This window comes from Tetrahymena thermophila, assembly GCF_000189635.1.
Source record: "Tetrahymena thermophila SB210 genomic scaffold scf_8254826, whole genome shotgun sequence".
Classification (NCBI taxonomy): domain Eukaryota; phylum Ciliophora; class Oligohymenophorea; order Hymenostomatida; family Tetrahymenidae; genus Tetrahymena; species Tetrahymena thermophila.
The window spans coordinates 2,935-29,908 of NW_002476580.1; the positions used below are offsets into that span (position 1 = coordinate 2,935).

Sequence of the window (26,974 nt, forward strand, 5' to 3'; positions counted from 1 at the left end):
TCATCTATATTTTATTTGAAACATGGCAAATCTTATCTGTATTAGTAAATACATTCGTTATAACTATAAGATGATGTATCCAATTAATCATAATACAAGCAGATTTATTATGGCATTTAAAGGCAATAATTCAAAGGACATACTTAACAACCTGGTTTATTCACATCAAAACACTTTCCTAAATAATAAAAATTTAATTATTTAAAAAATTAAAAAATTTTCATACCATTATAATCCTAGCAATAAGTATTATTTAAAGCAATACAATTTCCATTCAATAAACATTCTTTAAATGAACAACTACTGCATGGAGTAGTATCTGTTTACAAAATACATCTTCCTAATGAATCTGAGCACTTGTAAATACCTTCAACTTTCTAACAGTAGTCTCCGTTGCTATTACTAGAAATGCAATAAACTCCTCGAAAGCAAAATTACTTCAAAAATTATAAAATAATCACTATTTATTTTTCTTCCAAAATTTTTTACGATTAATTATGATTAATGAGGAATATTTTAATCATTTTAAGATACACAAATACCAGTTCCTTAGTATCTTCCTTTTTATAGTAAAAAATTATTTAAGAATTAATAATCATAATCTATAAAAGTTCAAAGATAAAATACCTAATTAATTTGGCTATTAATAATCTATCAATACACATACATTTTAATTTTATGTACTTCCTTTTAAGAGGCAATAACTGTTTAAAATTAAAATGTTCTAACATTTTAAATATTAAAAATAATTTTGAATACTTAATATAGCAAGAACTAGCACCAAACAAACCTGAATCATTTGATTACAAACATTTACCAGTTTAATTTTCTCTTGCAGGATTTAGCATAGAGAGAGGAAGGCATTAATTATTAAATAAGCAATAATTTTATGCACAATTTGTAGCTGTGCTTTTATTCGAAGGTAAGCATTTTTAGTCTTATAAGTTTCTTCCAATAGCAAATTAATTGCTACTATCAAGAGAAACACATGCATCTTAAAGTATACAGTAATCTCCAGATAAACAGTTGACAGATACAGCTATTAAATCATTATAATAACAATATCTTAGAAATTTAACTATAAAATTTATCTACTTTTATTTAGATCTGCACAAGTACCATCTGATAGTTTCGCTTTAACACTTTGGTTTGTTTTGAAGTATTAGCTCGAATCTTGTAAAGGATGGCATACATAGTAATTTCTAATTAAAATAAAATATAGGTAATTTTAAATATTTATAATCATTATTACTAATATTTAAGGACACAATTATCTCCATAACACCATGAAATTCCTATTTTAGCACATATGTAAAAATATATTTTAATCAATAATTAAATAAACCTAAATATGAAAGTTGCAGCTGTTATAAACAAATTTAAGAAAAAAGCTCTACACCTATGTATTGATTTCCATTTATAAAAGAGCCAAGAGCTACACAATACTTTTAAGTTTCAGACTACATGTAAACGCAAAATCCATTTGGGCATTTATCAATATTTTATGCCTTACCAGTGATAGGTTAGTAAGGCAAACAATTTTATGTATTTAATTCTTTTGCGAAGTTAGGCTATGTCAAATCTGTTGTTAATTTTACACACTATTTATTTTTTTAAGCAGGGTTATATTACAAGCATTAGTCATCATCTTGGCAAATACTATTTACATATTTATTTTTCAAAAATATATAAATTATTATCTAAAAAAAATTAACATTTGAAGAGAATTTGAGCTTTCACAAAATCCTAAAGAATCTTATTTTTACGAACCTATCTGCTAACATTTCTATTTTTGTACTGTTTAATAGATATTTCCCAATAAATCATGCCCAACAACAATTTTATCTTTATATTCACTTATACAAAAATATTAAGAGCAGTACAAAATCTTAGGTCCTTGATCAACTTTTTTAGAATTTAAAAACATAATGAATTTGAAAAAATTGCTAAAAATATTACTAATAATTTCCTAATTAGTTGTTACGCAGTTAAAATTTGTCAATGCTCCCTAAAAATAAAGATAGATGTATTATGAGAATACAAGAGTAAATTCAAATTTTAGAAAAGAATTCTTACGACAAAATTACTACTTTAAAGTATTAATTCACATGAATCTCCATTTATGCAGGTTGTTTTATATATTTTAGATGTGTAGCATTCTAAAAATTTTTTTTCAGAGTTTCCACCACATGTTTAGTCTTGCCTTTTAGAGATTACATTGTAGCTATTCATTTGGATGCATTTATTTTAAGAAATACAGTATCTAGAAAGAATATATAAAAAATTAAAAGAGTAATCTAAATTTAAATTGATCATACCCTTAAAGGCATTATTAGATTGGATCAGATAAGTTTACAGTCGAATTAGATAGAAAGCAATTAAATTTAGAGGTAATTCCAATTATTTGTTAATTATTATCAAGGATCTAAAAGAATTAATTGTGGTAATAACAATATGTTTAATTCAAATTTACAATCCCTAATATTAAAGGAATTAGGATATTAAAAAAGATTAGATAAAGTTAATAAAAATACTATCTATTTTTGTTATCTAATTAATTTAAGATTGTTGCAAACAGTAATTTACATTTTAGTAGTTAAACACTCCTATCACATCTATATTTTAAGCATAAAATATGCATTTTGAACTATTTTAAGAGATCTAAAATAAGCAAATTGTTAGCTCGTCATCAAAGCAACTTACAACATTATCTAATACTGATAGGGCTACACATTATCCATCAATATTTTTTCCTGCGTATAAATTTTTATCCATTTGAGTGCAATTTTTTCCATCATAGCAATAGCTGCTAATATTATAAAAATACAACAAAATTAGCTTTTTTAAACCTAAATCTACTTACTTTTCAGAGCAATTGCACAAAAAGCTACTTTAGACTTATTAACCTTAATATATAAAGTTGTCATTTTTATAATAATATCCTTCTTTTAAGAATTAAATACCTTTTTTAAATTAAATGGTTTTCTAGTTTGAATATCAATCAATTATAATTATCTTTACTAGATGGGTTAATTGACTTCAATTAGATATCAGTTTGTTGAATGCAAATGAAATTCTAGTTATTATCCATATAACTGCCTATAAAAGCATCATTTGGATTAGAATTAAGTAAAATGCACATAGTATTGGATGAATTCATGCATATTAAGTTAGAATTTTTAGCACAATATTATATAATAGAATCCTCTCTATCACTAACACAAATTCCTTGGGTGTTTACTCCAGTATAATTGGGTAAAATATCGTTGCAGCTACTAATTTTTACATCAAAGCATTTGTTAGCACTGCATGTAATTGCATTTACATGGTTTGATAATTGAACAATAAGTATAAAAAAGTATAAATATATAAATTCAAGCATTTTGCTATAATCTTATTTAATTTTCTACAAAAATATTTATTTAAATGATTAATTATTTATTTATTTATTTTGTACATTCAAAAAAAAGCTTCAATACAAAATAATTACTATATTAATGGTAAGGATGTAAGAATATTTTTTAGATTCTAAAATATTGCTCTTCTCAAGCAATTTAAATGATAAAAAAAGAAGAAGAAGAAAAAATCTTCTAATCAATGGCTGGAATTTAAAATAAATACTTTTTTAATTAAAAATTAATAGAAACTAAGTTTTTTTTATGGTCAATATTAATTCCTTAATTACTTATATTTTATTTATATAAATAAATAATTCATTTAATAAATTTAAGAATAGATAAAAAATCAAAGTAACAAATAATAAACTTCACATTTTAATTAACAATTAATACTAAAAAAAGGGATCTTTACAAATTTACCTCTAAATAATTTGAAGGAAAATTAACAAATTTAATAAATTTTAAATATGATTTCCTGTCTTGATGCTGGTAACTGATGATTAATAAAAAAAATTTTATTCACAATTACCTGATTAAAAGTATATAATTCAGTTTACACTTTATTAAAAATGAAATCTAAAAATCAAACAAATTACTTTATTTTGTAAAAAACAAATATGTAAAAAATGATAAAAAACAATTTTCATAATAAAAAAAACATTCTTCTTTCTACAATATAAATTCTGCTGAAAAATTGATAATAAAAAAAAATAATTTTTAAATTCTTTAATTTTATTGAAAATCACTTTAAATTAAAAATATCAAAAAAAAATAAAAAAGAAATGAATATAAATAATTGTAAAATTAAAATATCAAGAAAAATAATAAAATCCAATATACTAACTAATATATGACGAAGCAGGTGAAAAATTAAACTATATGAGGAAAGATAAATTAATATACAAAATATTCATATTAATAACCACAAAATAAAAAAAAATGAAAATATTTTATAGAGAAGTTTTAGAAATAAAAAAAATAAATTATATTTATTATTTGTTTTTAAATAAGATTAAATTTAAGGATGAAGATAATAGTAAAATATTATACAACCAGCAACTATTTATCACAAGATTTACTTTGAGAAAATAGTTAAAAGTAGAAAAAAATGTTATAACCAAAATTTTTATTTTTATTTTTAATTTTATAACTATTTTATTATTTTATTCATATTAACTGAATCAAAAAAATAATTTATCTAAACATATGTTTGGTATAAATGTTATAATTGAGTTCTATACAATACTAATTAAATTTGACAATTATTTACTTATATTCTCAAAATTAATTTTCTATTAAAATCAGATACTAAAGAAAAAGTGTAAATATCAAGGTATCAATTATTTAAATTATAAATTTATAATAAAGTGAGTAACAAAGTAAATGTTGTTAATACAAACTTATGTTCATTTAAATTTAATTATTTCAACATGAAATCTCATAATGGTATTTTAGTTTTATATAAAAACTAAATTTTAAACAATTTATATTAGTAAAAGATAAACTCATTACTTTTATTTACTACATAATGAATTCCATATTATAAAAACTAATTTTTTTAAGATTATCAATCAACCTGAACTTCTAAGTAAATATTAATTAAATTTTATTATTTATCTATACAAACTTATATTTCATTTAAGTTAAAGCAAATGCAATATTTTTAATTATCAAAATAAAAGTCCTAATTAAGAAAAAAAAATGGCTTTTAACTTACTTTATTTTTGTTTTAAATCATATAATTTTATTCTTACATGATTAATAAATTTAGAAAACAATGAATTCTTATAAATAAATACTTGAATATAAATTTGAAATAATTATTTGAAAAAAATTTTTAATAAAAGCAATTAAAATCATTTAGTTATATCTAAATCATTAGGTTAATTTTTTTATTTAACTTACTTTTTCTTTACTCTTTACATATCTACAAGTTTCTTGTAGCTTAAGTAGTTTTTAGCTATTTGTTTCTCTTACCTTTCCTTATAATATTAAGCTAAAAGATTCTACTCTTTATTAAAAATACTTTGCTTTATTTATTTCCAAAGCTCTTATGAACTTTTTTAATTTCTTTAATTTAATTTCTTTTTTTTTAAATAGCTTAAAAATTAAAAAAAATAATTTTAAGATAGACTGTAGGCCAATAAAATTAATATTGAAACATTTATAAACAAAATGATTGTTAAAGACTCATTTTAATAGCTTTTCTAATTTAAATAGCTCATTAAACCAAAACTCACAGACAAACCAAAGCTAATAAGTACTTCTATATAATTTAATTCCTTTCTTTTGTAAGGTAGAACTGATAAAATTATTAAAAATAAATAATTAATTAAACTTTTTATAAAACCAAAACTTTACAATATAGTATTGATGTGGCATAAATAAAGCAGATAGAGCAGCAAATAGTATCTCTTAAAATTTATTACTAAAAATAAATTCCTTCAACTAAAAATAGTAGTACTTTATAAAGTGAAGAGGCAATTTCCCACCAGTAATAATAGTAGTCTTGATACATAAATCGAAGGTAGTGAGGAGCTCTTTCATTTTCAAGAAAATCCTTTTATGTCTTCATAAAATATAGTAAAGCAAATAAGAATAGAATTTAAAAGCTTAGTAATGAGATTGATACAATAAATCCAACTTATTTAATATTCAATGTTAAGCTTGGACAATCTTTTATATAATTTTGACCCTAAACGGTTATATAACTTACGACTCCTATGAATAATTTGACTAAATAAGGGATGTTATGAATTTAGACAAAAAAGAGGGCTGCGATTGTTGTTCTTTTATCAGTTTTTAAGTATAATTATGATATTATATACATAAGTAGAAAGAGTAATAAAAAAATTATTAATGATATAAATATCTTTGAATGACAAAAAGGTATTTTCTAAGTATCTAATAGAAGAGCAAGCTTACAATCTAATAGCTTTATCATATTATTAGGTAAATTGAATAACTCAAATATGAATTGCTATAAGAATATAGGTAGTAAATTGATAAATGGATTAATTAAAGTTAGCACAACTAAATAGTTTATTAAGATTTTAATCAAGTTGAATTATTTGGAATTTGAAAAGATATTAACTTTTAAAAGATAGAATACTTTTTTTAATTTTTACACTTGAATTTATTTGTTTATTATGTTTAAAATAAATCCATAAAATAATATATTTATCAATAATATTATTAAGCTTGAGAAATTTTTAAATCCATCACACCTAATTTTTAAAATAAAATATTTTAATTAAAGCTTAAGGTTATTGTACTTTCTATTTAATATCATAAATATAAATGAGCTAGATTAAGCAAAAAAAATAATATTTCAGAAAAGTTTTGATAAAATTAAAATAAATGATGATCGATATTATTTATAATGGAAATCACAATATATTATTAATCAATCATTTATACGCTTAGCATGTATAAGGAGTTATCTATTAGTATCTGCTTTCCCAGTAGATTCCTTCTGTATCACAGTCCATGCAAAGTACTCCAATATTTCCTTATTTTATAATTAAATAAGTATTTTTTTGTTTAATAATATTGTTTTTTTACCTTCACTACAATATCTATTAGAACTACCCTATAGCTTTTAAGATACTACTTTATCAATATCTCCAACACAATTTTATGATTAATAGCATTCTTAGTATTCATATGTTGCTAAAGAATATCTCCAATATCCTCGTGGTAAATACATCATCGAGTTCTAGCAAACAAAAGGACATTTATTACAGTTTTATCCATCAGCTAAATTAAATGTACCAGTGGAACAATTATAACACATATCCTTTTTACTATTATCTTAGACAAGAGTTGTACCCTTAGGACATAATTTTCTAAACTAAAAATGTATTTCAAAATAAATATTCTAAGAAATATTAAGAAGATTTCCCTATAAGTCATAATTAGGGATGTAGTTATAATCAGAAGTAAGCCTAATTTTCAGCGATGACCCTAACCTTCCATAGATGAATAAATTAGATAAATTAAATAAACCATTATTTTATTTTATCTAAGATGGAATAATTGAAAAATCTCCCTAGTCTGTTTCTAATTTAAGAATTATATCATTTTCTAATTATGATATTGGCTAATTTTCAGCATTTATAAGTTAAATTTGCAAATCATCCTTTATTTTCATAATTTAAAATTAATTAAAATTAGGATTATAAAATAATTAAAATTAACTTTTAAAATAAAAATAATAATATTAATATTTGTAATTATTTACTTGAATTATTCCACTTAGAAAATTTTAAATTATAATTTTAGAATTATATTTTTGACCATTTAAAATTCCAATAAATCCTACAGCAGATTATTCTAACTAGTTTCCATATAATTTTGCAAAATTATTTAGCAAGGTATTCTTGTACATCCTTTTAATAGGGAGGTTTTGCATTTAAAATAAAACACTACCTATAAGAGCTTAGTTATTTATAAATGACGAAAATGTTAATTAAATATTTTAAAATTTAGAATCAAGTTTATTATCAGAAGCTATAGCACCTCCATACATTTATGCTTTATTTCCAGTAAATTATAAATTAGATAAATAAATTAGAGTACTCTCTATAAAAATAGATCCTCCACTTTACAAAGCTAAGTTGCCAATAAAAGAGCAGTTTAATATTGTTTGATTTGCTTAGCTAAATTATACTTAGTAGTCATTAAAATTTGTAAATTCTAAAATTCTATTAGAGTTTGATAAAGTTGGCGTAGAAAAGTATAAAGAACCTCCATTAAATGCATTATTTTCTTAAAAAATACTTTAATATATAAAAACGTGATTTGAATTAATAAATATATTCCCTTATTAGCATAGAGCGCAATTATTTTTTTAGAATATTAGCTTTTTAATAATAACTGAGTTTGAATTGATTGATATTAAGCTTTTTATTTAATTATTTTGAGGATAAATAGGAAGATTAGTTAATTTATTGTTATTAAAATTTTCCCATTAAATCAAAACTTTCTGAGAGTTAGAGATACTAATTAAGTTGCTATAAACTTACAATTAATTGTATTAATTTTAATCAAGAGTTAGTATAGTGATAGATTTGAAATTCATTATTGATTGAAATATAAGCTGAGCTAAATTTAAATTTTGAAATTATTGATCTGACTAACTTGATTAAAATATGCACTAAATGATTTCAACGCTGTAAAAGTTTTAAAAGGTAAACAATGAGTTAGCATTGTTTTCTATCATTTATAAAGAGAAATAAGTCAATAAATTTCCAGATAGTAATTTAAAGTTGTCTGTAATTGAAACAACATTTACATATATTGTTATTTGACTAATTGTTTTTGACTAAAAAGAATAAATGTTACTTCCAATTAGAGATAAATTATCAGTAAAGCTATTATGTTAACTGACAAAAAAAAATTTAAGAAATGAATTGGAAATATAAATAGATCCTCCTTAGTATAAAGATAGATTATTTTTAAAGATTGTATTTAAGATGAATAATTCAACAGTACTTTAGCTTAATGAAATATCAAAATAGATAGCTCCTCCATAACACTCTTATTTATTTTTTAAATTAAAGCTCCAGTTATTAATAAAGCTAGATTATTAGATATATACTTTAGTCTGCAATATACTTTAAAAATAAATAGCACCTCCTTACTAAGCTAAACCTCCTGAAAATGTGGTATTAAATATTTATACCTATGGGGCAATAAGGTTTAGTATTCCACCTTTTAAAGTAGAATCTTAAAATGTTAATTTAGTATTTTAGTTTTCTTATAAAATAAAAGAAGAGTTGACTAAATTAATTTAGTTGCATCTAATTTACAAAATATTATGTGAGGGATGAACATAATAAGTTTAAATAAAGCTATTTTCTATTTATAATAAGCCTATCTCCATTTAGATTAGTAAGACAGTAGATAAAAATAATTACGTTTATAAGTATTCCTTTTTGTTTTAAAAAATAAAGATTTAAATGGCTTATTTAAATTATTGGTTTTATTATTTGAATGTTCAAAATAAATAAAATTTATACCTCTTTTTTATTAAATTTTCTATAGACATTAATTCCTTAAAAGTTAGTAATAAGAACAATTCCATCAACTTATGATTTAATTTCTATAATATTTTATATTGGAACTTCAAAGCTGATAGGTGGAATTCTTTTCAACTCTATCTCATAAAAAGTGAAATTAACTAATTTGATTTAGTATAAGGACCTATCATTATAGTTAATTTGATTCATTATTTAATGTATGATTATCAATTATTAGTATGTAATTAGTGATCTTATCATCACATTTTAAATTACGCAAGTTAAATTTACCATTTAAAAATCTAATATATTATATGCTGAAGACTAAGAAATCTATTACCCAATATTTAGAATGTTTAAATTAATATTTTAAACACTAAGAACAGATAAAAATTGTATAACAATTTCGTCTTCAATTATTAAGTTATTTATTGTTACATTTGTTACTGAATTAAATTAAAAGTATTTACTATTATTTATGTTGTAATTATTATTTTTTATTAAGAAATCATTAATGCTTACAATTGCATTTTAACTTAAACTTAAATAAAAAATAAAAGCATAATTTGTGTTTACTTAATTAGACTAGAACTTAAACGATGTGAATTTATATTGAATAATATGAGAATTTTATTAGATTGAAGGTAGCTAGAATATTAGTGTGTTCATAAAAATATTATTCACAAACTGAAATTCTGAAATTTATATTTAGTCTAAATAAAATAAGCTTGGTAGCTAGTTTTATGAGCTAAAATCTGAAATTATACTATTATCTGACATTACTACTTAAGTAAATACTATTTTGTTAAAATGTTAAGAGTACATAATAATGGAGTTATAAAAGCTACTTTTGTAGATGTTAATATTAGTTAAATTTAAGGCTGAAGACTATAAAAAGACTTGAAGTGAGGCTTGAATTAAAGTTGACTTTTATTAAAATATACTTTAGCTGATTGTAAAATTATACATATTTAAAATTCCAAAAAACTAAAAGGTGAAGAATTAACTAGTAATAAAATTGCAGTTCTAGAAAACAATATTTGCTATTTCATAAGTTTATGGAGTTGATATTTACTAAGATTTTAAATCAATTAAATTATTATTCTTGGTAGTAATATTGATGAAAGAAACATTATCAATTATTAGAATTCCATTAAAAAATTAAAAACTTAACTGTAGTAAGTTAGGAGATAAGCTTTTAGAGCTAAATGTTACATTTTGTAATTAAATTGAATTGATTTCTGTATTTTGAGAAAAGAAGCCAAAATTTCCATTTGAATATTTTGAGACAAAATTTATGTTTTATATTTAAATTTAGCTAAATCCTTGTATTTATGCTATAGCTATTTGCTAAACTGTAAAATAAGTATTATTATCTTAATTTTAATCAGCCTTAATCGTCAGTGTCATAAACTTCAAAGAATTGATTGTATTCTTCAAGTTACTTTAAAGATTGAGGGCAAGATTTTCAATGCAGACACCACTTTAGTCAACATATTAAATAATAAGTTCTAACTCTCTCAATTACAGCTCATTATAAAACACATAAGCTCTATTTAAATCTTCTTCATTAAGTATTAATCTGTCTATGTTTACTTAAGAAATTTTAAATAAGTTATAAGGGTCTGATTTTGTTCCTGATCCTAAATTCTATTCATATGTGCCACAAAATACATAAACATGAGATTTCTTTGTAAAGTAACACCCATTATCACCTTTTAAGCAAAGCTAACATTTCATTTTTTTCTTATCGTATCTTATTTCGTACCTTTCAAGTTCCTAATACTAGCTTATTATCTTTTATTTACATGAGTAACACTTTGAATCATATAAATCAAAGGCTCCATTAATAAAATATTTGCTCTTATCTTCGCAAGTTTCACATCTAAATTTTATTTTTTAATATTTATTAAATAACTTTTAGCAATAATTTTTAAGACCAAATTCAATTACATATTAAGGTAAAAATATTTAAAGTTTTGAAATAAATCTAAATTTTTGATATCCACCTCTAATAATTTTTTGGTAGATTTTTTTAAATTAGTAATAAAAAAAAATTACAGCATAGGGCATAATTTACAGTTTTATTGCTTTTGATCGAAGCTTATCATCAAATTAATTTGATCAAAATATACAGTATTAAAGTACATTTGAGCTATGTACATTTAAATAGAAGCTATTTCAGAGAACAAAAGATTAGAATTGCATTATACACAAAATGGTTGATCTTAATAAAATATACATGTTTAGCAATATTTTCCACAGACTGGAAAAACACAAGATGATTGAGTATTACTCAAAATTCTTCCTTCTTAACATATAGAACATAGCATTTCAACCTTAAATAGCTCATAGTATTAAATTCTTTATTAAAGTGTTAAGCTTAATAATATTTATCTTTCATAGATAAAAATATTAGTAAAATTGACTTTACTTTGCTAATACATTCCTACTTCGTAGCAATTAAGACACCCATTTGGACATGGAATACATCCACTTATACTTGGAATATATCCTTCTTTACATTAAATACATTAATACAATGAACCATCTTAGTAATTCTAAAATTCATAGCAATTTAAACAATTCAGCATCTTTATTTTAAATGAAAAAATAAAAAATAAATAAATAAAATAAATTGACATAAATATCTTTATTTAATACCAGATCTTTGCAATATTGATTTTCATCACAAGATAATTAACCATTAGTTGCTATAATTAAGGGATAACCATATTAACACAAGTTATATTCATAATTGCTACCTGCAAAAGTGACATTTGTTGGCTAAAAATAAGACTTACAGATAATAGAAGTATTATTTAAATATAAAGGAGCGCCAAGATTTAAACAGGTTCTAAATTAAGGTTGTAAACATGTATTAGGATAGCAATAGTTACAATTAAATATGCTTGTTTCTCCAGGAATATAATAATAATTTAAATAGGTTTTTGTACTTACCAAATTTATAGAAGAAATAAAATCATAGTCATAGCAACTAGGTTGAGTATTTGCCACAATTTATGAACAATCAAACCCTTTTTATAATAAGGAATTAAAACTTTATTTAAAAAGTGAAATTTACTATTAGCACTACGCTAGAATCCAGGAGAACATTTTAAACAATAAGGAATCAAATTTTATGAAGCATAAATATGAAAATTATAATATTTCTTATTAACTAGCTAACCATCAATTGTCACTAAGTATTAAAAATATATATGTAAATCAACATTATTAGTATCAAAATTTTTATAAAAATTATTTTTGTAAATTAAAATTTTTAATTAAAAAAAAATTATTTAATTATTTATTTATTTTATAAATTCATCAAAAAATATTTTTTTTAATATTTCTTTTTTTTTTAAAGATAAATAAAAATAAATTTACTGTAAACACATTCTTAGCATTAAATTCCACATTATACACAAGTTTAAAAGTCGAAATTAATTAAAAATCCTGCCTAACAAAACCTACATGAAAAAGTAGCAATATCCATATTAAAAACACCACTAAGATATTCTTCATAACTTAAATCTTCGAAATTAAAAAACTGGTTTTCTTATAAGATACTCATTCCACATTCTAAGCATTAAGAAGGACAAGGCTAGCATACATATTAAGGTGTAACATAAAATAAATAGTCACACTTTAAACATTTATTAGCTCCTGACTAATCTTAAATACATCTTATGCAATTATTTGAACCTTGTTTATTTTAATGTATTAGTATAAGTAATTAAAATCGATAAAAGTATTGATTACATTAATCTGAAACCTATAATTACTACAAGTATAAATTGGAAAGTGGTTTTTTGAACTATTAGTAATATGGTAATTCTTGTGTAGGACCCTTTTGAATCTAATAGTAAATTGTTTGACTAAAGTAAGGATCAAATTTTTACAAACCAGCAATAGTAATCACCATCTAAGTACAAATTTTATTAGTTAAAGTCTAATCTCCCCTATTAATTAATTAAATTAATTCAATATTAATATTTAAATGTAATATATTTTTACCATTAATTTAATTCCAAATTGCATTCAGCACACATGTAAGTAATTTGATTAATGAATTTAAATAGTGAAGAGCTGGGATCAATATTTTATATGTACTATTAAGAAAGACATTTTATACATATATAATTCTAATTTGCAGCATCTTCATATAAAAAATATCCTTCTATGCATTAAATACATTTATTTTAGTCATAACATACTCTGCATCTATAATAAAAAATTATTTTTAAGAATGTATTAAAGTTTTACTGTAAAATCTATTTATAATTAAATCTGAAGTATATTTTTAGATATTTATAAGATTTTTTTTTTTGTCTCAAATACAGAAGTATTTTTCTTTAAAGATCAAATTAAAAATAATTTTTAAGCATCAAATAAAAGAAAACTTTTATAGTTTACCCTTCTGGGCATTTTTAGCTGTTTGATGAGCAATCAGGATTAGGATAACAATCTTCCAAGATATATTGTAGCTCATAATTGAAATAGCTATTTTAAGCCTGTTTAACTTATTGGTAACAAGTATGATCTCCAGGATTGTAAAAATATTTTGGGCAGACTAAACATTACTTTTCTTGATTTGCTTTTACTATGTCTTAACAGAAATTGTTTTTATTTTTGCATAACAATATTTTATTTTAATTTATTTCATCAATATTTTATTTGAAACATGGCATATCTTATCTGTATTAGTATATGCATTCGTTATAACTATAAGAAGATGTATCCAATTAATTATAATACAAGCAGATTTATTATGGCATTTAAAGACAATAATTCAAAGGACATACTTAACAACCTTATATATTCACATCAATACACTTTCCTAAATAATAAAAAATTAAATTAATTATAAAAATAAAAACTTTTCATACCATTATTATCCTAGCAATACTTATTTTCTAAACCAATGCAATTTCCATTTTAAAAACATTCATTAAATGAACAACTACTACATGGAGTAGTAGTATCTGTTTACAAAATACATCTTCCTAATGAATCTGAGCACTTATAAATACCTTCAACTTTCTAACAATAGTCTCCATTGCTATTACTAGCAATGCAATAAACTCCTTTAAAGCAAAATTACTTTAATTATAAAATAACTACTCTATTTTTTTTTCTTTCAAAAATATTTTACTATTAATTATGATAAATGTGGAATATTTTAGTCATTTTGAGACACACAAATACCAGTTCCTATGTATCTTCCTTTATATAGAAAAACATTTTTTCAGAATAAAAAATCTTAATTTTGTAAAACTTCAAAGATATAATTAATACCTAATTAATTTGGCTATTAATAATCTATCATCGCACATATGTTTTAATTTTATGTACTTCCCTTTAAGAGGCAATAGCTTTTTAAAATTAAAATTTTCTAATTTATTAAATATTAAAAATAGTTTTGAATACTTAATATAGCAAGAGCTTGCTCCGAACATACCTGAATCATTTGATTTCAAGCATTTACCTGTTTAATTTTCTCTTCCGGGATTTAGCATAGAGAGAGGAAGGCATTAACCATTAAGTAAGCAATAATTTTATGCACAATTTGTAGCAGTGCTTGTATTCTAAGGTAAGCATTTTTAGTCTTATAAGTTTCTTCCAATAGTAAATTAATTACTACTATCAAGAGGAACACATGCATCTTTAAGTATACAATAATCTCCAGATAAACAGTTGACAGATACAGCTATTAAATCATAAAAATAACAATATCTTTGAAATTTAACTAAAAATTTTATTTACTTTTATTTAGATCTGCACAAGTACTATCTGATAGTTTAGCTTTAACACTCTGGCTTGCTTAGAAGTATTAGCTCGAATCTTGTAAAGGATGACATACATAGTAATTTCTAATTAAATAAAATAGAAATAAACTTAAATATTTATAATTATTATTACGAATATTTGAGGATACAATTATCTCCATAACACTATGAAATTCCTATTTTAGCATAAATTTAAAAATATATTTTAATCAATAATTAAATAAACCTAAATATGAAAGTTGCAGTTGTTATAAACAAATTTAAGAAAAAAGCTCTACACCTATGTATTGATTTCCATTTATAAAAGAGCCAAGAGCTACACAATACTTTTAAGTTTCAGACTACATGTAAATGCAAAATCCATTTGGGCATTTATCAATATTTTATGCCTTACCAGTGATAGGTTAATAAGACAAACAATTTTATGTATTTAATTCTTTTGCGAAATTAGGTTATGTTAAATCTGTTGTTAATTTTACACACAATTTTTTTTTTTTTGCAGAATTATATTACAAGCATTAGTTATCATCTTGGCAAATACTATTTATGTAATTAATTATTTTTAAAAAATATAAATTATTATTTAAAAAAAAAGCAACATTTGAGGAGAATTTGAGCTTTCACAAAATCCTAAAGAATCTTATTTTTACGAACCTATCTGCTAACATTTCTATTTTTGTACTGTTTAATAGATATTTCCCAATATATTATGCCCAACAACAATTTTATCTTAATATTCACTTATACAAAAATATTAAGAGCAGTACAAAATCTAAGGTCCTGTATCAACTTTTTTAAAATTTAAAAACATAATTAATTTCAAAAAAATAGCTAAAAATATTACTATTAGTCTCCTAATTAGTTTTTACGCAGTTAAAATTTGTCAATGCTCCCTAAAAAAAAAGTTAGATGTATTATGCAGATAACAAGAGTAAATTTAAATTTATATCAGAATTTTTACGACGAAGTTACTACTTTAAAGTATTAATTCACATTAATCTCCGTTTATGCAGGTTGTTTTATAAATATTAGACGTGTAGCATTCTAAAAAATTTTTTTCAGAGTTTCCACCACATGTTGAGTCTTGCCTTTTAGAGATTACATTGTAGTTATTCATTAGGATGCATTTTTATTAAGAAATACAGTATCTAGAAAGAATATTAAAAAAATTAAAAAAGTAATTCAAATTTAAATCTATCTTACCCCTGAATACAGAATTTGATTGGATCAGATTAATTAATAGGCGAATTAGATAGAAAGCAATTAAATTATGATGTAATTCCAATTATTTATTAATTATTATCAGGAATTTATAAGAATTTATTGTGGTTATAACAATATGTTGATTTCAAAGTTACAATTCCTAAGATTAAAGAAAGTAGGGTATTAAAAAGTATTAGATAAAGTTAATAAAAATACTATCTATTATTGTTATCTAATTAATTTAAGATTGCTGCAAACAGTAATTTACATTTTAGTAGTAAAACACTCCTATCACATCTACATTTTAATCATAAGATATGCATTTTGAACTATTTTAAGATATCTAGAATAAGCAAATTTTTAGTTCGTCATCAAAGCAACTTAAAATATTATCTGATACTGATAGGGCTACACACTATCCATCAGTATTTTTTCCTGCATATAAATTTTGATCCATTTTAATGCAATCTATTCCATCATAGCAGTAGCTTTTAATTTTATAAAAATACAACAAAATTAGCTTTTTTAAACCTAAATTTACTTACTTTTTAGGGCAATTGCACAAAAAGCTACTTTGAACTTATTATCCTTAATATATAAGGTTGTCTTATTTGTAACAATATCCTGCTATTAAGAATTAAATACCTTTTTTAAATTTAATTTGTTTACTATTATAAATATCAATCAATCATAATTTTCTTTACTAGATGGGTTTATTGACTTCAATTAGATATCAGTTTATTGAATGCAAATCAAATTCTAGTTATTATCCAGATAACTCCCTATAAAATTATCATTTGGATTAGAATTAAGTAAAACGCACATAGTTTAGGATGAATCTATGCATACTAGGTTAGAATTTTTAGCACAAAATTTTATAATAGAATTCTCTCTATCACTAACACACATTCCTTGGGTATTTACTCCAGTATAATTAGGTAAAATATCGCTGCATCTACTAATTTTTACATCAAAGCATTGGTTAGTGGTGCATGTAATTGCATTTACATGATTTGAGAATTGAATAATATATACAAAAAAGTATAAATATATTAATTCAAACATCTTGCTTTAATCTTATTTAGTTTTCTACAAAAATTTTTATTTAAAAATTAATTATTTAATTATATTGTATTTACATCATCAAAAAGCTTTTAAAAGTAAGCTGATTATTTTTACAATCTGATTATGATTTTATATATTCATATTAGTTACTAAATTATTGTAAACTTATAATTTTATTTATTTACTTATAAAATACATATTAAAAGTTAATAGTAAAAAAAATATTAAATCATTTAAGTAACTATCATAAAAATACATTTTTTTATATTAATGAGCCAAAGGGAAACAAAGATTTACTAATGATACAAAAAAATTGCAATAATAATGGTTTCTAAAGGATCTTGAGATTCTAAAATGTTGTTTTCAAGAAATTTAAATCATAAAAATATAAAAATAAACAACTTTCTAATCAATAAGAGGAATTATAAATAAATATCTTTTTAATTATAAATTTTTAGAGCTAATTTTTTTTATGGTCAAGATTGATTACCTGCTTACTTATATTTCAAAGTAACAAAAAATTCAATAATAATATTGAAATTATCCATAATTTAATTAACAATTTAAACTAAAAATAGGGGTACAAATTTACATCTAAATGATTTGAAGAAAAATTAATAAATTTTAAATATATTTTCTTGTTTGTGATGTAGGCAACTAATGTTTAATAAAAAAAATTTTATTTATATTGACCTGATTCAGAAATATAAAATTTAGTTTACACTTTATTAAAAACGAAATCTAAAAATCAAATTAATTACTTGCCTATGCGAAAAACTAATTTTTTATAAATGATAAAAAATAATTTTCATAACTAAAAAAATATTCTTTGCTATAAAAATGTTGCTGAAAAATTGATAATAAAAAATAAAATTTTTAAATTCTTTAAATTTATATAAAATTACTTTACCGTAATATACCAATTAGGACCCCCTCCCCCCCTCTTAAAATTGTGAAGGTCAAAAATTTTGAGTCCTATAAATTTTACAGAGAAAGTAAAAAATTTTTCTTATTATTTCAAAATTTACAATTTATAAATAAAAAAAAGTAATATATAAATTTATGCTAATCATAATAATATTTTCTTTGAAATAAGAAAATTTCTATCTTATTAATAATTTATAAAAATATCTCTCAATAAGAATATTTTAAATGCTTTCAATTATATATTTTTAAATAAAATTTTATTAAAAATTTAATAAAATATATAACTAAAAATAGTACACTAAATTTTATGGGTAAGAAATTTATTACTTATCTTTCTCTCTTATTTCAAATATTATAAAATATATTAATTATTCTTTTATATCCATACAATAATTAGGAAATTATTCAAATTTAATAATTATGATTCAAAGAAATTTTATCATTTTTATCATTAACCACAAATAGCATTTTGAATAATTCTTATGAAATATAAAATCAAATACTTAGTGTAAAGATATTAATGACTTTTCTAGTTTCTATATCATTTTATTAAAAAATTTATGGATACTAAGAATTATGAAGTTGAAAAGTATAATAAATTAAATAAATGCAAAATAAATAAATTTATAAATTTGGCTTATATGTATTAATTTATTTAGTAAATTTATGAAAATTTTTTTAAGTAGTGAAATGAAAAATAGTTTTAAAATATTTAAATTAAATTCTAATATTAAATACTTTTTATATATGAGAAATAACTTTCAATCAATAAAATTAAAGTATTAAAATGCAATTATTAAAAAAGTATATTTGAAATTTTAATTTGATATTCTTTTATCTATTTTCAAATTCTAATTATTTATTAGATTTAATCAATTAAATTTACTAAGGTTCAAAATTAAATAATTTTTTGATATATTTATTTATTTTGGTCATTAGACTTTTCTTTATTGATATTTATGTTTTTATTTTGATCTGTTATTAACAACAAATAAAAAAAATTATTTAATTTTTAGCTTCGAAAATCATCAAATTTTTATTCGCTCATTTCAAATAAATAAAGTATAAAATAAATCAATTTTTAAAATTATTTTATAGTCAAATTCAAGCTCATACTAGCTAAGAATGAGACAATAATAAAAAAATAAACATTTTTAAAGTATTATTTTATAATTATTCTTTAGGCACAAAGAATCTAGTAAATCATTTTATTTTGACTTTATTTTCAGATTATATATAAATTAACAGAATAAATTAACTACCATAAGAAGCCTTTTAAATATATAAGTATTTATTTCATTTTTTTCTCCCCTCTAACTACCTTAAAAAATTTTAATTAATAGGTACTTTTTTAAAAAATCATAATTTTCCTTAACATATGAAGAAAAACAATATATTGTAATAAAATTAAATAGACACTTTAAATAAAGATAATCTTTTAAAACTACTAAAAAATATTTAAAATAAAAGAGTGATGAATTAAAATATATAATACTTTAAGAGTGATATGGATGTAATTACTAAACCTTTTTTTTAAGTTTAAAATAGATTTTTATTAATTAAAAGTTTCTAAACTCATCCTAAACTTCATTTACTGATGTATAAATTAATTTTAGGTAATAATTATTTTAGTTTTTTTGTTTTATTATTTTAACATTATTCTTAATTTATTAAATTAACAAAGAGAAGAATTAAAATCTATTTTATTATCAAGTTTTTTAATTTATTATTTTAAATAAATTATTTAATAATAGTTTTATTATTTTAATTTTAATATTAATTATCATTTTCTTTTAAATAAATATAAATCTAAAAAGTTCAAAAAACATTTTTCTAAAAAATTAATCAAAATTGATTTCTAAATTTGCAAACTTTGATGAGCTCTCAACCTTAATACTTGAACTAAGGTAGTACTAATACTTTAAAAGTATATCAAATAATTAAATTAAAGATCATTTAACTCTAGTTAGTTAAATGGAAATTAAAATTTAAACAAATAATTTTATTATAAAAACTTTTTTTATTTTTGAGACTTTAATTAATCATAAAATTATTAAAATATAAAGATGTGATAGTTTAGGATTAAATGGAGCAATAGTTTTAGGCACAGCTTTATCAAGCTGTAAAAATATTCAAAATTTGACTTTAAAAATATTGGAAAATCAATAATTTACTGCAGAAGGGTTATCTTCTTTATTTCATGCTTTTCATGGTTTAACTAACCTTTAAACCTTTAAATTGAGTATGGGGTAAAACAGTTTTTTATTTAAAATTATTTTAATCCTTTTTATATCAAAAATTTAAAAAATATTCTTCAATAAAATAATTTTGGAATAATATTAAAACTACTCCTTTTCTTTTAACTCTAAAATATATCTAAAAATATTGAAAGAGGTAACTGGGTTGATGATGAGGGTTTTTAAAATATAAGTCAGGCTTTAGCAAATTGCTTTAATCTCCAAGAATTGAATTTCAATTTTTTGTAAAAAAAATTTTAAAAATTCATTTAATTGATTTCAATCAAACTATTAATAAATAACAAGTGAATTAACTATTAAAAATAATTTTTGAAAAATGATAAATAATAATTTATGATTAGTTATTTGATTTTATTTTCATTAAAGTTGTAATGGAGTAAGTAATATTGGTATATCTCGTCTAGCTTCTGTATTAAAAAACTGGTCCAAACTTAAAATCTTGACACTTATATTTGAGTAAATTAATTTGAAGTTTTTATTTTTTTAAATAAATAGTAAAATATTACTTAACTGTTTTTTAAAGAGAAAATAAGTATTTTATTTTTGAATTAAGATATTATTATTATTAATTTATTTTTCCTTTTGAATATTAATACTAATAAATTTATTTTTAGATTAAATTCTATAGGAATCTAAGGTGCCTTTAATTTATGCTCTGCTTTATAAAGAAGCTTCAGTATTACAAGCCTAACATTGAATTTTTAGTAATTTTTTATTCTTGGGTGAATTTTTGCATAAAAATACACATATTTTATTTTTATTTAATAGTATTTCAAATTTATTTTATGATTAAAATACTTCTCTGTTTTAAAAAATTGTTTTAATTTTTATAATTTTCTTTTAGGATTATTTATTTTTTAATTTAAAAAAGTGAAAATTATTTAAATTAAGAGAATGAAAAAAAGCTGATGAAGAAAATTTATAAAATGAAAAAATTAGTTAAAAAATCAATTTATTTTTGATTTAATAACTACATATTTTATCATTTAATTTATTTAAAGGATAAAGTAAATACAAATAAATTATTATAAATATTTTATTAAAGATCATGCTTTACAGCGTATATATATATAAATATTTCATAATAGTTATTACATTTTAATATTATTATTAAAATTATTTTATTCATGACTTCTTTTGTGAATTCAAGATACCTTACTTCTTTTCCACAATTCTGAAATCTAATTATTTTTATTTTGTTAAAATAAGCTTAAATTATATATTAAAACTGTGAAGAAAATTATTTTCTTATTTTCAATTTATTAAAAAAAGTGTATTTTTGCACAAAAACTATTAATTAATTGATTCATTCAGACCTATTTATAATTATTCTGGTAATGGATACTATGGTATTAGTTATTATTTAACTTTTAATAGTTACTAATTTCCACTCTTTTTAGCTAGAATAAAATTATCAACAAATATAAAAAGTAAAGAAACTCATATAAGGATATGCGAAATTGAATTGATGATAGATATAGTTTTAAGATTAAACTTGAAATATATTATGGTATGAATAAATAGTTATTTTGTTTTTAAGACAAAATACATATTTTTTATTTATAATATTTTTATAACTTTATGAATATCTAATATTTATCAAAAAATTTAATTTGTTTTACATAGAACAATAATAAAATTTATTTAAAAAATAAAAATAATTTTAATGAATTATTTAAAAATATAATTTTAATAAAAGTAATAAAATAAATAAATAATATATTCAATAATTATTTTGTAAACAAGATTTTATAAAACACATATTAGACAAAAAAATAAATTATTTTATAATTGAAATTATATTCAAATATGGAAAATATTGATTAAGGAGGAAAAAATCAAAAATATTAACAATCACTTTTGACTTAGATTTATTTTAACTTTTATAATCAAGAAATTCTTTAAATAATTTGAAATAAAAAATATGATGTCACAAATCTGTCAATTATAATATTAGTAGTCGAAATATTATTTAAGTGAGGTTTGCTATTTAAAGGTTAATAATATTATTAGATTTCACTATAATATTATTTATTATCTAAAAAATAAGAAAGTTTTTGTTTTAAGCATCAATTTCATGGGAAAAAATCAAAGCAAAAAAATAGAAGAAAGAGAGTAAAGTTTTTGTGGACTTCTTGATTTAAATGTAAAATAGATGAATTAAGATATGGAAGTATTAACCACATTAAATGAATTTTTCACTAAATCCTAAGAATACATTTACTTATAAAATCTCTCTAATTTCACTAAATAAATGGCATTCGCATGCTACAGCTACAAGAAAATGAAGGTTGTAGCTATCTTGTTTAAGCAATTTTTCTAGGAAAGTTAGGTTGATAATGAAAAATCAAAAATACAAAATGAGTAAATCTGCAATTCGATGGATGAAAAAGCATAGTTTTTAGCTAGTTTTAACTCAAAGGAGTCCCCTTTTAGTGTAGGCTATGATCTATTTGAAGTTGATTTAGATGTGATTTTAAAATAGTATAAAATGGAAGATCTTTACATCTAAGATTCTTCATCCATTAAAAATATGTTCATTGAGTAAATTTAATCATTAGATTATTTCAATATTCAAAAATATTTAGTATTAATGAAAGGAAAAAATATCAGGGAAATTGTTTTGATTTGAAGAGTTTTTCCAAAAAAGTTGATTTGTTTTAGTTAAGCATGAATAATGGGTAAATTTTGAAGAAATCTGATTTTTAATAATATTATTAAATTAATAGAAACAATCAGAGTGGAATAATAGTGCTCAGTAATCTAAATTAATTTCTTTTATAATAACAAAATATAATTAGCTTCACTTTCAAATAGCAGTATTGATAAATATATTTTTAGATGAAACTAATTAATTTTTTTCTAATATAAAATAGAGGATCCAATTTTGCCTCAAGTTCTATCAAACAACTCCTTAATATAATAACTAATAACAACTATCTGAAGTGCTTAGACTTAGAACTAAAGTAAATAAATTTAATTATTTTGCTTCAGTAAGCTGACTTGTTTTAAAGATATAGCTAAATAGACTCTTCAACCTTGGTGTAGCTTTGTGGAGCAATTTAAAAATGCAAGCATTTGCTAGTACTTAAATTAGATCTGGCGTAAGATCTATTTAATATTTAATAGTTATTTAATATTTGTTTTTTAAAAATTAATAGGCTAAATAATCTATGCAAATCTGGATTAAGCAAATCTTTTAAATATTTTGGAATGTATACTGAGCTTTAAATATTGAGTCTTTCCTTTAGGTAAATTTGATCATAAGTTGATTTTAATATATTAAAAAGTTTTCTTTTGTCTTTAGATCAAACAGAATACTTTCTGAAGGAATGCAATAATTAGCTTAAAATTTGGAAAAACTACTATATTTAAGAAGCCTCAATATAAACTTTAGGTATAATATATTGATTAGAGGATAAGATTTTCTAAATATTTACAATAATAATAAATAAAAAGTGAATGCGGAATTAACAATGGAATTGATAAAATAGGATATTATTTATAAAATTGTAAATAAATTTCTCATCTACAACTTAGTTTTAGGTAATATTTTTATAATTTTATAATATATTATAATTAAAAAATATTTAAGATATAACAATTTAAGATCAGAAGACTGTGTTACTTTAATGAAATACATCAATAATATTTAAAGTATAGTGAATTTGTCTTTAGATTATCAGTAAAGTTCTTATATTAATATTAATTAATTAATTTATTTATTTTCCTTACCTATAAAAGAGATTGTTAGTTAAATAGCAAAGATTTAATTGATTTTGTAATGCTAGTTAAAAACTAAAAATAGCTAACAGAGCTTGACCTGAATTTGAGGTAAATATACTTTTAAAACAAAAAGTAAATTTTAAAATACATTTATAAATTAATAAGATAAAATAATATTGGCTGCGAGACTGCTCAAATAATAATAAATGAACTCTCTTAGTAGAAATACCTAAAATCTCTATCACTTGACATTTAGTAATATTTAATTTATTTTAATTTAAATAATTTTTATTTTAAAGATAGAATAGAATTTAAAATACCACTTTAGAAAAGATAAGAAGAATGATTAAATTTTCCTCCTTGATTAAAATGAGTTTTGGAATTAAGTATTTCAAATTTTAATAAAAAAAATAATAAATTTAATTCTTAAATTTTTAGGTAAAAAGATTGCCATTCTAATGTTTTAAACAAGTTCTACTCTGCTATTAGAAAAAATATTCGTCTAGTTAACTTTCATGTAATAAACTGATAGGAGCTTTAAATTTTTAATAAAGTCTATTTATTAAACATATCGATGGTATTATAGCATATTATTAACACATTTCTTATCGGGAAAAACCTTTCTCTTCTCTTACTTAGAATTACCTAAGAAAAAACTATCTAATTGTTCTATATATTATAAAAAGATATAAAAAAATATAATAAAAGTCATTAAATATACTACCTTACAAAATTAATTATTTATTTGTTCATATATAAGTATTTATTCAATGTATTTATTTTGCTACTTAGAGCATATCCAATAACTATAATTTAAAGATTTACTCCTAAATATTAATAAAAAATAGCTTTAAATAAGCAATATTAAATCACAGAAATGTTGTATGAATTGAATTTTACATCATTAAACAGATTATTAAACTAAATACAATTTAATTTAAAAAATATCTTTACACATTTGATAATTAAATAATTATTATAGATTAAAATAATCTCTATTATTTGATAAGAATAATTCAAACTAAAATATTAAATTTTTTAAATAAAATTTTATCATTTTTTGTGTGTTTTTTAAAGTTACTTTTTAAAATTTATTATTATATTTTTTTAATTAATAAAAAGTTTAGCTTGTAATTAAAAAATTATAAATTTATAGTGCTAATATTTTAATTAAAACAATAAATTATCTTTTATATACATATTTAGTAGCAAAATAACTCTATAAACATTTTAATTAAATAAAATAGTAATTTAAAATAATTCTTTTTTAATTAAAAATATGCATTATAATTTATTAATTAATTCTATTATTCAATAATTCCTTCGTATATTCATTTATTCATTTGTATGTGGTTTTTTCTTTTTAAAACATATCAACCTCCTTGATAAACGAATCTATTCCTTCGAATTCAGCTCCTAATTCTTCATACTCTTTCCAATCTCCTCTCATTCCTTAAAGTAAGTCTCTAAGACTAAAAAGATCGTTATCTAACTCTTGACATTCTTTTTTTATGTTGACTATTTGATTAGAAAGTTAGTACTCTTCCTCTTCTATATAATTTTACTCGTAATAATCAGTGTAATCTTATAAAATTTATTAATCTTCATCATCATTATCGCCTTCTTCACTATTATCGCTTTCATCAAAGCTTTCTATTCCAGTATAATTTTCGCTATATTCAGGCAATTCCTTCTTTTCTTGCTTAGTTTTTTTGTTTTTAGACTTCTTTGTTAATTGGTTAGCAGTGTTTTCTACCTTGAATTCAGTTGTTCTTAAATCAACTACTTTGTCTTTTTCCTTTTTCATGATTTCATTTTAAAAGGGAGTATAAAAAATAACTTTTTTTTCTACTTTAGATTACTATTACTATTAATAAAGACTATTTTAATTTTATAATATTGCTTCATTTATGTTTATATTTTTTGGAGCTATTTATTAGGTGTGGTGGTTATTAACTTTTACAACATTATCTTTTTTATCACTTAAACTGTTAATTGCTTACATATTTGCTATGTTGCTATTAATTTAATAGTTAACATTCAATGTTTTTGAGTCACCAATAATTTTCTTTGGAGTTATTGTATTTTAACTATTTATGATTTTATTGAAATTGTTCTTGCTACGAATAACATTACTGTTTTAGTCTATTTAATCCAAAATGTTTGTAAGAAAGGGAGCTTTATTTTGTTATTTATATTTTTCTTCATTCAAATTTTCTTGCTAAATGCTATTTGAAAAGCTAGAATTCAAATTATTTTTACTCTTTGTAGCTTTTTCGTTAGTTATACTCCCTTAAAAACTAACATTATGATTATTTCTAATACTTTTAAATGAATTTGCAGGCTTGGTCTATTTTTAAGATAAAACTTTAACTAAATTCTTAAACAAATTAATAGCTTACTTGTGATAAGGTAGAACCAAGCAGTATCTTATCAGATTTACCTTTATTTAAATTGATTTAATCTCCACAAATATCAGATAAAAATTATTCATCAGTCATATCATCATCCTCCCAATAAATTTCTTTGATTTAACTAATTTATAGAATTTCTCTTGCTATATTCCTAATTTTGATGCTCAA

General features: G+C 21.0%; 7 protein-coding genes across 7 annotated transcripts in view; 2 read left to right on the plus strand and 5 right to left on the minus strand. All coding sequences in view use genetic code 6, as the record gives it.

Moving 5' to 3' along the window:
* Positions 1-64: 64 nt before the first annotated feature.
* Positions 65-3,382, minus strand: TTHERM_01290190 (hypothetical protein; the record flags this gene model as incomplete). Its single annotated transcript, XM_971449.4, has 15 exons — positions 65-178; positions 227-437; positions 490-560; positions 628-704; positions 760-1,039; positions 1,096-1,202; positions 1,253-1,295; positions 1,346-1,659; positions 1,716-1,905; positions 1,960-2,008; positions 2,077-2,263; positions 2,319-2,425; positions 2,587-2,809; positions 2,864-2,963; positions 3,022-3,382. Coding segments are annotated over 15 exons (2,433 nt in total), but the record flags the coding sequence as incomplete, so codon positions are not given.
* Positions 3,383-4,965: 1,583 nt separating this feature from the next.
* On the minus strand, positions 4,966-5,945 carry TTHERM_01292190 (hypothetical protein; the record flags this gene model as incomplete). Its single annotated transcript, XM_971451.1, has 4 exons — positions 4,966-5,015; positions 5,153-5,182; positions 5,304-5,380; positions 5,863-5,945. 4 exons carry the CDS (start codon positions 5,943-5,945, stop codon positions 4,966-4,968), a joined length of 240 nt encoding a protein of 79 aa, XP_976544.1.
* An 863-nt stretch (positions 5,946-6,808) lies between these two features.
* Positions 6,809-7,929, minus strand: TTHERM_01292200 (hypothetical protein; the record flags this gene model as incomplete). Its single annotated transcript, XM_971452.2, has 3 exons — positions 6,809-6,909; positions 6,963-7,539; positions 7,642-7,929. 3 exons carry the CDS (start codon positions 7,927-7,929, stop codon positions 6,809-6,811), a joined length of 966 nt encoding a protein of 321 aa, XP_976545.2.
* A 2,540-nt stretch (positions 7,930-10,469) lies between these two features.
* TTHERM_01292210 (hypothetical protein) lies at positions 10,470-17,325 on the minus strand (the record flags this gene model as incomplete). Its single annotated transcript, XM_971453.2, has 26 exons — positions 10,470-10,495; positions 10,591-11,306; positions 11,483-11,732; positions 11,856-12,015; positions 12,086-12,208; positions 12,383-12,459; positions 12,507-12,623; positions 12,812-13,129; positions 13,187-13,386; positions 13,442-13,604; positions 13,691-13,698; positions 13,841-14,264; positions 14,314-14,527; positions 14,580-14,650; positions 14,780-14,799; positions 14,855-15,134; positions 15,191-15,297; positions 15,347-15,389; positions 15,440-15,753; positions 15,864-16,002; positions 16,058-16,106; positions 16,175-16,361; positions 16,417-16,576; positions 16,633-16,904; positions 16,962-17,061; positions 17,121-17,325. The coding sequence occupies 26 exons, from the start codon at positions 17,323-17,325 to the stop codon at positions 10,470-10,472; spliced, it is 4,743 nt and encodes a 1,580-aa protein (XP_976546.2).
* Positions 17,326-19,533: 2,208 nt separating this feature from the next.
* Positions 19,534-21,628, plus strand: TTHERM_001292214 (hypothetical protein; the record flags this gene model as incomplete). The annotated part of the gene is made up of 9 exons (XM_012795250.1): positions 19,534-19,567; positions 19,638-19,921; positions 19,975-20,024; positions 20,226-20,315; positions 20,475-20,657; positions 20,801-20,890; positions 21,033-21,122; positions 21,281-21,370; positions 21,538-21,628. The coding sequence occupies 9 exons, from the start codon at positions 19,534-19,536 to the stop codon at positions 21,626-21,628; spliced, it is 1,002 nt and encodes a 333-aa protein (XP_012650704.1).
* Positions 21,629-22,590: 962 nt separating this feature from the next.
* TTHERM_001292219 (hypothetical protein) lies at positions 22,591-24,921 on the plus strand (the record flags this gene model as incomplete). The annotated part of the gene is made up of 13 exons (XM_012795251.1): positions 22,591-23,210; positions 23,255-23,347; positions 23,396-23,485; positions 23,543-23,632; positions 23,681-23,770; positions 23,828-23,917; positions 23,974-24,063; positions 24,126-24,212; positions 24,262-24,351; positions 24,411-24,500; positions 24,558-24,647; positions 24,692-24,778; positions 24,831-24,921. The coding sequence occupies 13 exons, from the start codon at positions 22,591-22,593 to the stop codon at positions 24,919-24,921; spliced, it is 1,698 nt and encodes a 565-aa protein (XP_012650705.1).
* An 810-nt stretch (positions 24,922-25,731) lies between these two features.
* TTHERM_01292240 (hypothetical protein) overlaps positions 25,732-26,974 on the minus strand; it is a gene marked incomplete at both ends in the record, with an annotated part of 1,378 nt that continues 135 nt past the window's right edge. The window contains 2 exons of the mRNA XM_971456.3: positions 25,732-26,742; positions 26,795-26,974. The exon at positions 26,795-26,974 is cut by the window's right edge and continues 135 nt beyond it. Coding sequence (XP_976549.3) covers positions 25,732-26,742; positions 26,795-26,974 — 1,191 coding nt within the window. The remainder of the gene's footprint in view (positions 26,743-26,794) is intronic.